We start from the raw sequence: 12397 nt of genomic DNA, 5'->3' as shown, positions 1-12397 counted from the left end.
TTTAAATCATATTAATAATGGCATTGGATCACTGCATAGACTTGTTTACAAGCCAGCACCTGATCACGTGTTTTGAGGAATATCAGAGTTTTTTTTACAATGTTGGCATTGGTATTGGAACAACTCTATGAATTTGTGATTCAGCAAGAGTGGAACAATGGCAGTGAATTAGAGGGCAGAAATACAAAGAAAGACATAAATGAGTAAAGAGTAGTTGTTTTTTGATAGCTTAAGCAAGGGCCTTTTTACATGAACTTGTTCTCTAAGATGGATACAAAGACATTTCTGACAAAGTATGGCAAGGATATAAAGGGCAAACATATTCTTCTAAGAGCAGCTGTTTTATTTCCCTCCGAGACTTTATGGTACAGCGAGACAATCCTCCATCAGTGCACTCTATTGAGCTCTTGATATCATCATGAACATGAATTACGGCAAAAAACAAAAGTACACACGCCAGGGAATATCAGTCTAATGCATGTGTATAAAAGATCCAATCAAACTGTGGCACAGTGAGATGGCAGTTTTCCTATTCTAGGAGACTATTATAGCTCATTTAGGTGGGGAAGGGGGTTCATAGGCTGCAGTGTTATCGCTATGGTAGAGTAACTGCTGTGATAGACATTAACATTATCCAACTGCAACAAACAGACTTTATGTTTGACAGGGAGTGTGACAATCACAACTATCTAAAAGACACCATTCAAGTAGCATGAACAGAATCAAGCAAAAAGGAAACAAAACAGTGCCTGTAAGCAGCAAGACTATTTTATAAGAGTTATGTTTTTGAAGTGATGCCTGCATGTTTAATTGCATGATAAACAGGCTGTATTTAAAGTCATTCTTTCCCGAACTCTGCCTCCAACATGCCATCTATTTGTCCATTCAAATAAAACTTTTATTTACCCCCATTATTTAAGCTCTTTGTTCCTCAGGTCTGAGGGATATTTGCACACCTGCTACTATTGTCAGTCCTCTTAGTGCAACCTGGTAACATGCTGCATTATGGGAATGTGTCATGTAGGAGGGGGCAGGTGAAAGAGGGTGGATTAATGACAATGTGGAACATGTAATACTACACACACCTGCAGCCCATATACTTGTAATGAGAAATATATTCACATTTAACCTGATACATGAACATTTGCTGGAGCAGTGACTAATATTTCTATGAGTGGGCTGCTTTAGTCAGACTGGTCACAGTTAAATTGGAGTACAGAGAGTAATCCTACACCTAGACAATAATTCTTGTTTGGTTGACAAGATTAATTTATGGGTTACAGGAGTAATATCTACATTTTGAAAATGTGATATTCTACATTTACCCAATTGGAAGTGGACTTCAAAAGTAAATAGCAGGAACAGCTAGAGGAAAGAAGTCTAATATAGACATAGCCGCAATGACTTCAGCTAGTTTTGCCTTGAAAATATTACCCATAACAGACAGAGGACATTCATCAGTGGCCTATGCTCCTTGAAAAGAGCTTAGGAGAGGGGCTTAAGTCAAGCAAGTCAAGTTAAAAGGAAAACAGCTGAATGTTTTGATACAGTCTGTGAGCCCATTAAGAGAATTGGACATTAGATCTATGAAACATGGAATGGCTGCCTCTCTGGAAAGCTTTAAAAATGAATGTGTCTTAACAGCGAGGCTAACCACTAAAGGGACACAACACTTATTGAATCAGCCAAACAGAAGTGATTGACTGGTCCTTTTGAAAACTGCTTAATTCACGGTAAAAGCAGTTTTCTGGGGCACAGGGAGTTTTTCCCTTCCTTTTAATAAGTCAGCAAGGTTGAGGCTGTCAAAGATGTAGTGAGCCAAAACCAGATTAAAACAGTTTATCATGGTGGAAAAATATCTCTTGTGGGGGCCCTGCTTTAATTCAAGGGGGCACAGTATTCACACAAATATAAGAACTCCTCAAACTCTTACAGGGGTTTAATCTTACCTTTGACCTTAAAAGATAAACTAACCCAAACATTAGATTTACTATTTCTCATGTCAGTGACATATATACAAATTAGCAAAACTCAAGTAACTGAAGTGCTTTTGGTACTTCAGTGAAGTGGTATCTCAGTCTTATCTTAAGATCATCCAATCCTAAAACTCTCTCCCTCACTGACCTTGACAGTGTCATCTACTCTTCTTCTATACAGGCTGCAGGTAAGGTTAAAAACTTTCTCATAGATGAGTTTGGTCTGTTTTTGGAGCAGGCTTGGCTTTTGCAGCTTTGCGAATCGCCTCTCAAAAACATGTTTAAATAGGTTTGAGTGTGACTGTGGATTTCTCTTTTATGGTATACACAGTTTCATTATCATCAAAATATATTAAACACTTGGGTTATTACCGTGTCATGTGTCATTTGCATCATTCTGATGCATCAAATTATTACATATTTTGGAGACAATTAACTACAAGAGAAGTAGCAGATTGTACTGTACTGCATCTAAACTCTACTGTGGATGTTATAATCAAAAATTAGGGGGGAAAGTTGTTTAAGTGATCAGAAAGATAATTGTACATATACAGTGCATTTAAATCACTAGATAACATTTTTACTTAGGCACTTGCATGACTTGATGGATGATGGTTTGGGTTGGGCGACTGGGCTAATATATCGGCTATTGTTTTAATTTTTTACTAATTTTTTGCTATTTAATTCTGCTAATTTGCCACCGAAGAACGAGAAAGCTGCAGCTCAGTGGGCAGCCAGCGCGCCACTAATACTAAGTGTTAAGACAGGTCTGGCTATGGAACTCTACTCAGCGACAGACTCTCATTTAGTGAGAAAACCCAGTTGCAAAAAGAGGCCAGCAATGGCGGAGTGAGACGGTGGGGGAAAAACAGCATGTAGAGCCAGCATATGTTTACATACAGCTGGTAATTGTTGTACTTTTCTGTTCAATAAGGACTATTTCTTTTCTTTTTTGACATTTTGTGAGTTTTATTTTGTTTATTTATGAGACTAAAACAGGCTAAGAGAGCTTGGGGAATGTAGCGGACACACAGATGTACAAATATATTGGCAACTGACTGAATGATGGTGGCCCGTTTTGATGAACACATTGCTTTAGTTGCAATTTTTTAACATGAAAAAATCTAATATCAAAAAAGCCTAACTTGTGGACTTTTTGGATCACTGATATAGATGTTTCTTTAACAGCCAGGCAGGGACAAATAGTAGAGACTGTCACATCGCTGCCAGTGTTAATCCTAAAGGACAAACATAAGAGAATAGATTGGTTTTAAACTGGAGCTCCACTTTGCCTGTGTTCATGACAACAAAAATGGGGGCCAACTTAGTAGATCAAGATATTTTTTTAGTCAGGACATATGACCCTCTATGTCCACAAACCACCAGTTGAGAAACAACTTAAGAATGTGAGGTCTGCCTAAATGAACCACACTGAGTAATGTACACAGGGATGTAATGAAGTGAATTTATGAGCAGTGATGGCAGGATTACAGAAGGTCTTTACGAGTGCTGATCTGGGTAATGGTCTATGTCTGTCTAAGATTTCAGAGCCTTTCTCATATCCACCTCATAAACACAGCAGACAACCTGGACTTATGTTTCCCACAGGTCCAGACTGTTGGTTTAGATCATCAGATTATACTGGTAAAACAAAATGACCAGAAACAAACTCAATGTGTGTGTGCAAGTATACGTGCCAAATGTCAACATCTAATTGAGATCAACAAAATTAAGAGAGTGACAGCTATGATGATGTGGTGCCACAGCAATCAGAAACTATCAGGCTCATAGTTGAATATGAGGTTGCAAAGCTCTAGTTTTGGTCTCTTCTTCAGAAATAATCACAGAGAGCCCATTAAAAGTCAGATTTCATAAACAATATAGTTTCCAACATTATGTATCTATTGCTCCTGCATCCATGTTATGCTATCATCAGCTTTGTTCAGCAGTAATAAGTGTCAAGACATCCTGCAGGAAGCGGAGAGCGGCGGATTAACAAATGTTAACATCTGCCCTGTGGAGACATATGTGTAGCGCAGTTTGTCAGACAGAGCAGTCAGTCTTAGAGGCAGGAACTCCAAGTACAGTGTGTCTTCAAGCGGGCAGACTAAAAATAACACTGTGTAATCTCAGTGGGAAAATTAGGTGTTTAATAAATCTGTTGAACTACATCTCCTGACAAGCTACAATTAAAAGACTCAGCAAAACACATCAGCTATTCACTTCTTGGACGTTTAAACATTTAGCATGCACCTTGAAGTCATATCCATCAACTGCTGAGTTTGACAAAGCAGACAGCCTGTGAGGTTACACCCCACCCCCCAAGACACACACACGCACACACACACACACACACACACACACACACACACACACACACACACACATTTAAAGCTGTGTTTGGATATGTTTAGAATGTGTGTGATGAAATGGCACCAGCTGTGTACACTGGAGAGATGCACAAGGCCCCCTGGTTGAGAAGAGTGTTAACCCCTTCCCTCCCGATGAAGCAGAAAGCACAGCGAAGTCCAAAGAGGCCTGGGTCGCTCTAGTTTGGACACAATGAGAGGTTTCTGCCCAAGGGTTTGTTGTTGTAGAAGTACATTAATTCACTAAGGTCCCTCCCTCAGTCCTTTTAATCTCTGCTGTTTTAAGTTTCCCTATATATGCATGGGTCATTAGGGCCCGTGAACCATGAGCAGGCTTCTGCTTCACTTACAACACATTTTACATTCTCTGTAAAATATTCTGATAATTGCAGCTGAAGCTGTAAATCATCATGTCAAGTCTAAGGCTCTGAACAACTTCCTAATTATTGTTTTTACAGCACAGTACTCTTTCATATCACAGAAGAATGGCTGACAAAATATGAGGTAAATGGTAAATAAATCAATTTTCAGTTTAAAAAGTAAAAAAGATGACTTTGTGCAACAATAGAGGATTTATCTTATTTTTAAAAATAATCCACTTCAAGTTGTAATCCATAAAATAGACATGGTTGATTTGGCAACAACCATGGTTAAACTGTTAACAGCAAGTGTGGTTTATTACAAACCACAACTCAAGCAGCTACTTTGACAGAATTACCACAGGGGAGCAACCAGTGAATTTGTTTACAACATCAACCAAACAAACCATTAAAAGTTGTTTTAATAAAGAAGTCAGTCAGTAATAATTATGACTGCAATCCAATTTTGTACTGAATATGGTTTGAGTTATTTTCAACAACAGTGGAGCACAGCAAAGTTGGTGACCTTGCTATTGGTGATATTAAGCCAGGATCTCTTTTTGGGCACATTTTTAATGAACTATCTTTTAATCCGGTGCCAAAATGGTGGACTCCGCCATTACCAATAAAAACTACTTTGTTCTGAAGTAATTACTGAATTTAAATAACTCAAAGTCTATTGTGAGAAAAATTTTGACCAGAAATAGTAAAAAAATAATAAATAATAGGGTTTGACATTCATTTAAATCTGAAGGATTTTAATTTTAAGTTAACTGAAGTTGCCATTGGTTCAAAATTTGATGATAACCTGTCCTTGCCTATTGAAATGTTTTACTAAGCAGAACATTTGTATGTCCCTTCACAGCGCTTCACATCAACAATAATGGAGTAGGTTAAAAGGTTGACTTTAGTTTGCATATTTCCATCTACAGTGTGCTATGATGCTATTTGTTTATATGTTTGTATGCTTCGGCAATTAAAATAATGTATGGTCAAATCCTGAAGAATTATGATGTCTCAGTGGTGCTGGTTTTACAAATAAACCTCAAGTGTTAGCGCCAGTGCAGGTGAAGACTTTGTATTAACATCTGTTGGTAATTAAAGTCTCCCTGCGCCTGGAGGTAATGAAACCCCACACTAAATGGATACTGTATCTGAAACATTATTAAACCTTAAAAACAGACCAGATGGCCATAAATATTGGAATAACACTGAGTTCCTTTCATGAAACTATTAAAGTCAATCACATTTGACTTTTACAAATACCAAAACCAGTCAAAGCCAAACAGCTCCTTGTCTTTAGTTTATGCTCTGCTTTAACTGAGGAGCTTGCCCAGAAAAGCCCACATAACTTAAACTGTCTCGCATCACTGGCATCACCAAAAAAAGAGAAACTGGACAAACGCGAACAAGTTTGCTAAACTTTAAAAGGCAGCTACGATATGTTTTACTGACTACATCCAGGTGTTCTTAACACAAGCCAAAGAGCCAGTAAAACCAAGAGTCATTATCAAAGATAAAATGAAAACAAAGCAACCTGAAGTCATAACCAATCAGTAAAAGTAGGGGCCTTGCAGGTGTGCCCTTGAGCATAGCTGATAAGTGTTCATTCAACCTTAAGTAAAGGTAGTTTAAGAGAAGCAGGCCCTGCTGTGACAGCCCTGTCCCCCACTGGAACACTGGTAAAAACTCACAGAAATAAACATATGCTGGAAGGAGAGTTATGATAAAAGGAGCCGTGTTTAATTCTAACAGATTACAGCGAGTGATTTTTCTTGAATTTATTTTATGAGTATTCAGCTGTGTGAAGTTGTAGCATGTTTCTCCTCAGCACCGCTGTTCCTCCTTCATCTCAGTGCCAAAAAAACATGCAGCTTCATTAGTCATGACTGCAGCACCTAATTAAGTTTGTGCCACTCGTTTGGATTTTTCTGTAAATTTAAAAGAATCTCTGATGTTTCAAAGTGCCTCTGGGCCCTTCTGTCTCTGTTGTCATTAAAATTGAACATTTCCTGTACCAGCGTTTTGAAAGGGTATTGCCTGTTTTCAAATCTAAACTGTGAATCTAGTGGAAGTTTTGCCATTTGCAAAAGGTACTGTGACAGCCTATAAATAGATTAAAGAAGTAATGCTTCAGTTCTGTGGGACTTGTAAGCAAGCCACATCTTTTGGATGACTAACCGCTCTGCATTGTGCTACCTTTCAGCGAGCTGATTCAAATATATTGGAGGCTTATTTAAAAGATGCATGCGAAAGAGCCTATTTATTCACCATGGAAAGGCATTGTAATTAGCATGAAATGCATGCTTTGTACTCTCTCTCTCCAACATAACTGGTGGAGATACTGGATAAGCACCTTCTCACCACCCTCCCTCTCGCTCTCTGCCTCCTTTTTGCATTGTGGCCAATTACTGTTACAGATGGAAAAATTTCACTTGACCTGGGGAATTTATGAGCAGGAATAAAATCGCACTTTGACTCTTACACCAATTCAAAGCTATGTAGTTAAAATTTCTCAAGGCTGATGAAGACATGATGAAATTGGGCACATATGACAACTTGGCCACATGACAAAGAGCTGATGAAACAGTGAGACAAACCTGGTAACTGTGTAGAGCAGCATCAGATTGCAAGGGCAAACAGCACTATAGGGCTGAATAATTTGGGAGGGGGGTGGTGTGTGCCTGTGTTTACGTGTGCGCGCAGAGGGGTGGGGGATGCAGGGGCTACCATTGTTTAAACTTTGCAAAAACAGCACGCTGCAGTTGTGTCATTAGTCTGTCAAAGTGATATTCCCTCTTGACGGGGTGCAAGGGAGTCAAGCTCCTGATGGATAATGGGCCGAATAGTTCAAGTGTTACATCAGTGAGAAAACATAACCAACTGTCATTTTTGTTTTACATAACCTCTGCCTCGCATTAAAGAGCTAAACTAAACTTGTCATATCTCAGCAATGTTTTTATTCACACCTTTGAAAATGGGCTGCCTGTATACAGTCTCAGGGAAGTAAATAAACAAAATTGTAAACAATGCAGAAAAATAGGCTGTCAAACCTGGGAGCTGGCTGATAAAACTGTGTTGTCCATCATGCGGCTACCTCTATTACTATGACAGTCTTTTGCAAGGTTTAAGATAAGTGCACAACAATGCTGACTATGAATGCAATCATAATAAACAGGTAAAGTGTGCAGTCTATTTCTCTTTCTGTAGGTATATTCAGACCTGCAAAGTTAATTTTCAACACTATCACTAAAAGCTATCAACACTATCTCTGATGTGCTGCAAGTTAAATAAAGTTGTAATGAGAGAAAAAGGTGTAATTCAATAACAAATCAACATGCCAAAAGGTAAAGGAGTGTTTGTCCAACATGGTATTCAACTGCATGGGGCTCTCCTAACAGGATCACAATCCAGCAGAGCATCTTATTTGACACTTGATACACTGTGTCTCACTTTCATCGCATTGAAATGCATGCACTGTAATGCAGACTGCTGATGCAATGATCCATCAGTGATGTTAAAGAACATGTAACTGTATCGCCAACAGCGCCCATGACTGTGGATCACATCACTCTGGTGAGAGTTTGGCAGTGCAGTGTGGCCGGGGCTGAGCAGGACAAAAGTAAGTCACTACACTTGTCTTGTGCTCGCATTTTCACTAATACACAACTGCAAAGTTTGTGGCAGGAGAGGGGAGTCTTAATTAGGAAGCTCCAGAAAGACACAAGATTAGTTGCTGAAGTGCGAGGGAAACAAGTGGAGGAAACTGAGAAAATGAAATTATCTTTAGTTTCAATCCGGCTTCATTTTGGACGGATTTTCACTCATTAGCAGCGCGGAGTTACGGCGCACTCAGCAGCGTGCTCACACGCAACACAAAACTAGCACAAAAACGGAGGGTTTTCTCACCTTATTGAAGTTGTAATAGCCCAAACAGTGGGCAAAATCCAGGTTTGGTGGTTCTCCTGGAATAGAATTCCCACCTGAAGTCGGATAAAATCTTACATCCATGATGAGTGAGGGAGCCGCGCAGCTGTAGCCTTTACTCTGCACGGAGATCAATTTGTTTCTGCCGTTTACAATCCCAGCGCACAGAGAGACACGGAGAAAAAGAGGCGGTGAAACTGACCCAAGCTTTGTTGGGGTGAATGAGACACTGCGGTGGGGGGAAAGGGGTTCGGGTAAAGTTTTGATATTCCTCTTCTACACCTGGTTCAGCCGGTTCATCTCTGAGGAAGCCCGCACGAATGATGGACTGAGCCGAAGAAGCTGTCCGTCAAGCAGCGGTAGACGCTGTGAGCCCATGCATTTACACACAGCTGCTGCTGTATACAAAGAAGCCACGAGACCGGCGACTGAGCGTGGGTCCCCCCCCTTCCCCCCCCCTTCAGACGCAGCAAAAAAAAAAAGAAAAAAATAAAACAAAGTGGTAATGATAACCACGAACTAAGTCCGCACGTCAAAACAGCACTTGTACTCAGTAATGTGTCCGTGTCCTCCGCCGTGTCTCTCAGAAGTTAATTCTCCAACTTAGCAAACTAGTTGGTGAAGCAGTTTGAGTAAGCTAGCTTGGCCGCGCGAGCCCATCTGCTAAATACAGCGATTGGTTGGTTTGTAAAACAAGCAAAACAACACTCCACAGATGGTGCAATTAGTGGATATGATGTAGTACACTGGAGTGTATGAGTTCAGCCCTCGGCTCTGCCTGTCGTAGTGATGAACAAGGCGAAATGTGTGAACACGCCAGCCACTCCCCAAACACACCAAGCCACTCCCATACAAAACACTGCATTTAAGTCCATGTGACATGTTGGATATGATAATTACAATTACACGAGTCTTTTTTCCCCCTTTATTTTCTAATTTTTGCATGTTTATGCAGTTTTTATTTAAACAAACATAATGCCTGTAATCGCTCTTTTTGTCTTTTTGTCTGAGCACCGACTTTAAAGGTGCACTGTGTAGGATTTATGGGTCTATTGGCAAAATTGAATGTAATATTAATAATCATGTTTTCATTAGTGTATCATCACCTGAAACTAAGAATCAGTGTGTTTTCACTCACTTAGCCTAAAATTAGCCTGCAATATTTACATAGGTGCTGCGTTAAAATGGAACTCTTAGTTATGATGTGCTTGGCGCCCAAGTGGTTAAGCTGTAAGAGGACCGCTGCTAGGCTAATGATTTAGCAAGTTAGTGAGTCACATAGTCACATAATGCAGGTAATGTAAAGGCATAGTGTCAAAGACAAAATATGAGGCTGTGGGGAATACCAACATTTTCCTTAGGCATATAAATCATGCCTCCATGGCCTGTGCCCTTTTTGAGAATGTCAATAAACGTGAATTCGGAGCTTCCATTAAATGTTCGCTTACAAGGTTGTAAATACTACATGAGGGGGTCATTCATATAGACTTATGTCACGGACAAAGTAAACACAACCCCAAATAAACACACCAAGGAACCGGGTCACATGGATGTATAAAGTTACCTGGATACAGACCCTGTTCATTTCTATGAAAGTTGCTCAGTGGCGCATGAAGCCAAAATGGTCCAACTACTGCATATAAAATTACCCCTGATGATCGGCACTGCTTCTGCATCATTGGGTCCATAGAACAGGTGCACTAGAGACTTTTACTGCAATTTACTTTTACTTTTACCAATCTGGCTTCTTCTAGTTTAGAGCTCCGCTAACTTGAATAGGGATTAACTAGTTTTAATTGTGTGGCTCCTCTAGACTTTCCATATGGAATAAAAATATCAAACCAAATAATGACGAGATAGTGAAACGAGATATTTGGCAGGATCTGAGTTGCAAAAAAAAAAAAAAAAATCCACTGGTTTACAGACATTTCTTCAGCAATGTAAGTCAATGGGAAAAAATCTTTTTGGGCCACAGAGCATGACATAATGGTAGGCTATGATTACAAAATTTGGCCTCTGCGAAGGAATGCACTTCCCTTACAAAGAAATTGCAAATCACAGCACAGTGAAGGAATAGCCCGCCTTACTCTGCCTCTGATTGGCTTGCCCTTACATTTTTACGCTTACCCTAACCAATCCCACTCCACTTGTCTAAACCGAACTAATCCAACCAATGAAGCCAATGAGAAGTAGCCAGTTATTGGGAGAGTAGGGCAGGTCATTACTAGTATTCACTAATTCGCTTCCTGGGGGCCTAATGGGTCCTTTCTTTATGGAATCCACCATGTTGTTTACAAATTATCTTATGTAGAAAAAATACTGTTATGTCCTTTACATTATTGTTCTTAATACACACTGAATAACAGTTTATGGGCTATAAGACTATGACCTTTGATTTTGTTTTCACGTGTGTCATCAAATGCTAATGCTAACAGAATTTGATGACGCAAGACATTTGTTTTCTGGGAATGCACCTGCCAGCTTTTTTAATTTCATAGTGTTTGTCTTTTCTCCGTCACCTTGTTTTTGTTCCCCAAATTTGACTACTGAAATGTTTTGCAGTCCATGTTTATTCATATATGATATTTTTTGCTTGTACCTTTGAAGCAGTGGCTCCAACACTCTGGGACTCTCTTCCATTTAGCATATGCTCCGCTGTCTCAGAAGAAGCTTAAAACCAACTGAGGACCCATCTTTTCAAAATGGCCTTCCCCACCCTAAGATAGTGCTTGTTCCTTGATGTGTTTCTTTTTTGGTCCTCTGTTGCTTGTGTTTTTAGTCTCTGTTGTATGGTCTTTTACTTTTTTCTTATGGCCTATGTTTCTACTGTTGTGTGCATTCTTATTCACTTCTATTTTCTTCTTTTGAGAAGTCGCTCTTTCTTTTTCTCTTCTTTTTCCTGTTTCCATATGTTCATGAATTAGAGACATAAAGCCTCAGAATGATTGAAAAAATTGTACAGACACGTCCTCACCTCAAGGCAAATTCACGACTGTTCGCATATACTCACATCTTGGTCTTGAGTTTTGCACCACCTCTAAAATTCACTTTCATGTTCTGCCTAAAAACATCTTTAGTTTAAGACCACCAGCCTGGTGAGGCTCTCAGAGTCAAGACCTTTTTCTGCAGCCTAACCATAGAATCAATTTTGTCATATTCAACTTTTTAAAAAAGTTATCAATTTGTACACTTTCATTTAGAGTATCTGCACTTTAAGTTGACTTTATGTACACATATTCAGTTGTTATACCTTTTTCTACAGTAAGCAAATATAATCATTCAGATTTTTCATCTCTTCTGAACAGTTTGCTCATAATTTGAAGTTCAGGCAAGCTTGTGCTCTAAATTGCAGAGATTATCAATTTAATAATTTTCAGACTAATCTCTCCACAAACCAGACATCCATCAAGAATCTGCCCTGTTTCAGACCCCATATAAAAATAATGGTTAGATGCAATGATAATAGCAATAGGCTATTTAGTAATTATATTCTTTAAAAAAAAGAGTACCAAAGAAAAATATGAGAAACCACAGCTGATGGGCGGATGTGGTGGTGCTCAGAGGCCACTGAGAAAACAACACATCCTGCTCTTGTTATCCCAACTGTAGAATTTGACACTTTTTTTCCTAAAATTACATGACATGAATATGCGTGTGATTTGAACTTATCCTCATGCCAAAATAAAAGCCCTATTTTAATGTTATTAATACGTTTAGGCAAACTAATAATCAAATGAGCAACATGTAGTACAGGAAAAAAGTTAAC

At 39.2% G+C, this 12397-nt stretch overlaps 1 protein-coding gene across 1 annotated transcript in view; it reads right to left on the bottom strand.

Moving 5' to 3' along the window:
- The window catches only part of tox3 (TOX high mobility group box family member 3), a 42484-nt gene extending 33411 nt beyond the window's left edge, over nucleotides 1–9073 (bottom strand). The window contains exon 1 of the mRNA XM_042488728.1: nucleotides 8614–9073. Coding sequence (XP_042344662.1) covers nucleotides 8614–8715 — 102 coding nt within the window. The 5' untranslated portion in view covers nucleotides 8716–9073. The remainder of the gene's footprint in view (nucleotides 1–8613) is intronic.
- Between the last annotated feature and the right edge of the window lie 3324 nt (nucleotides 9074–12397).

Source organism: Plectropomus leopardus, chromosome 1 (genome assembly GCF_008729295.1).
Source record: "Plectropomus leopardus isolate mb chromosome 1, YSFRI_Pleo_2.0, whole genome shotgun sequence".
Taxonomy (NCBI): domain Eukaryota; kingdom Metazoa; phylum Chordata; class Actinopteri; order Perciformes; family Serranidae; genus Plectropomus; species Plectropomus leopardus.
This window is presented reverse-complemented; position numbering and strand designations above follow the sequence as displayed.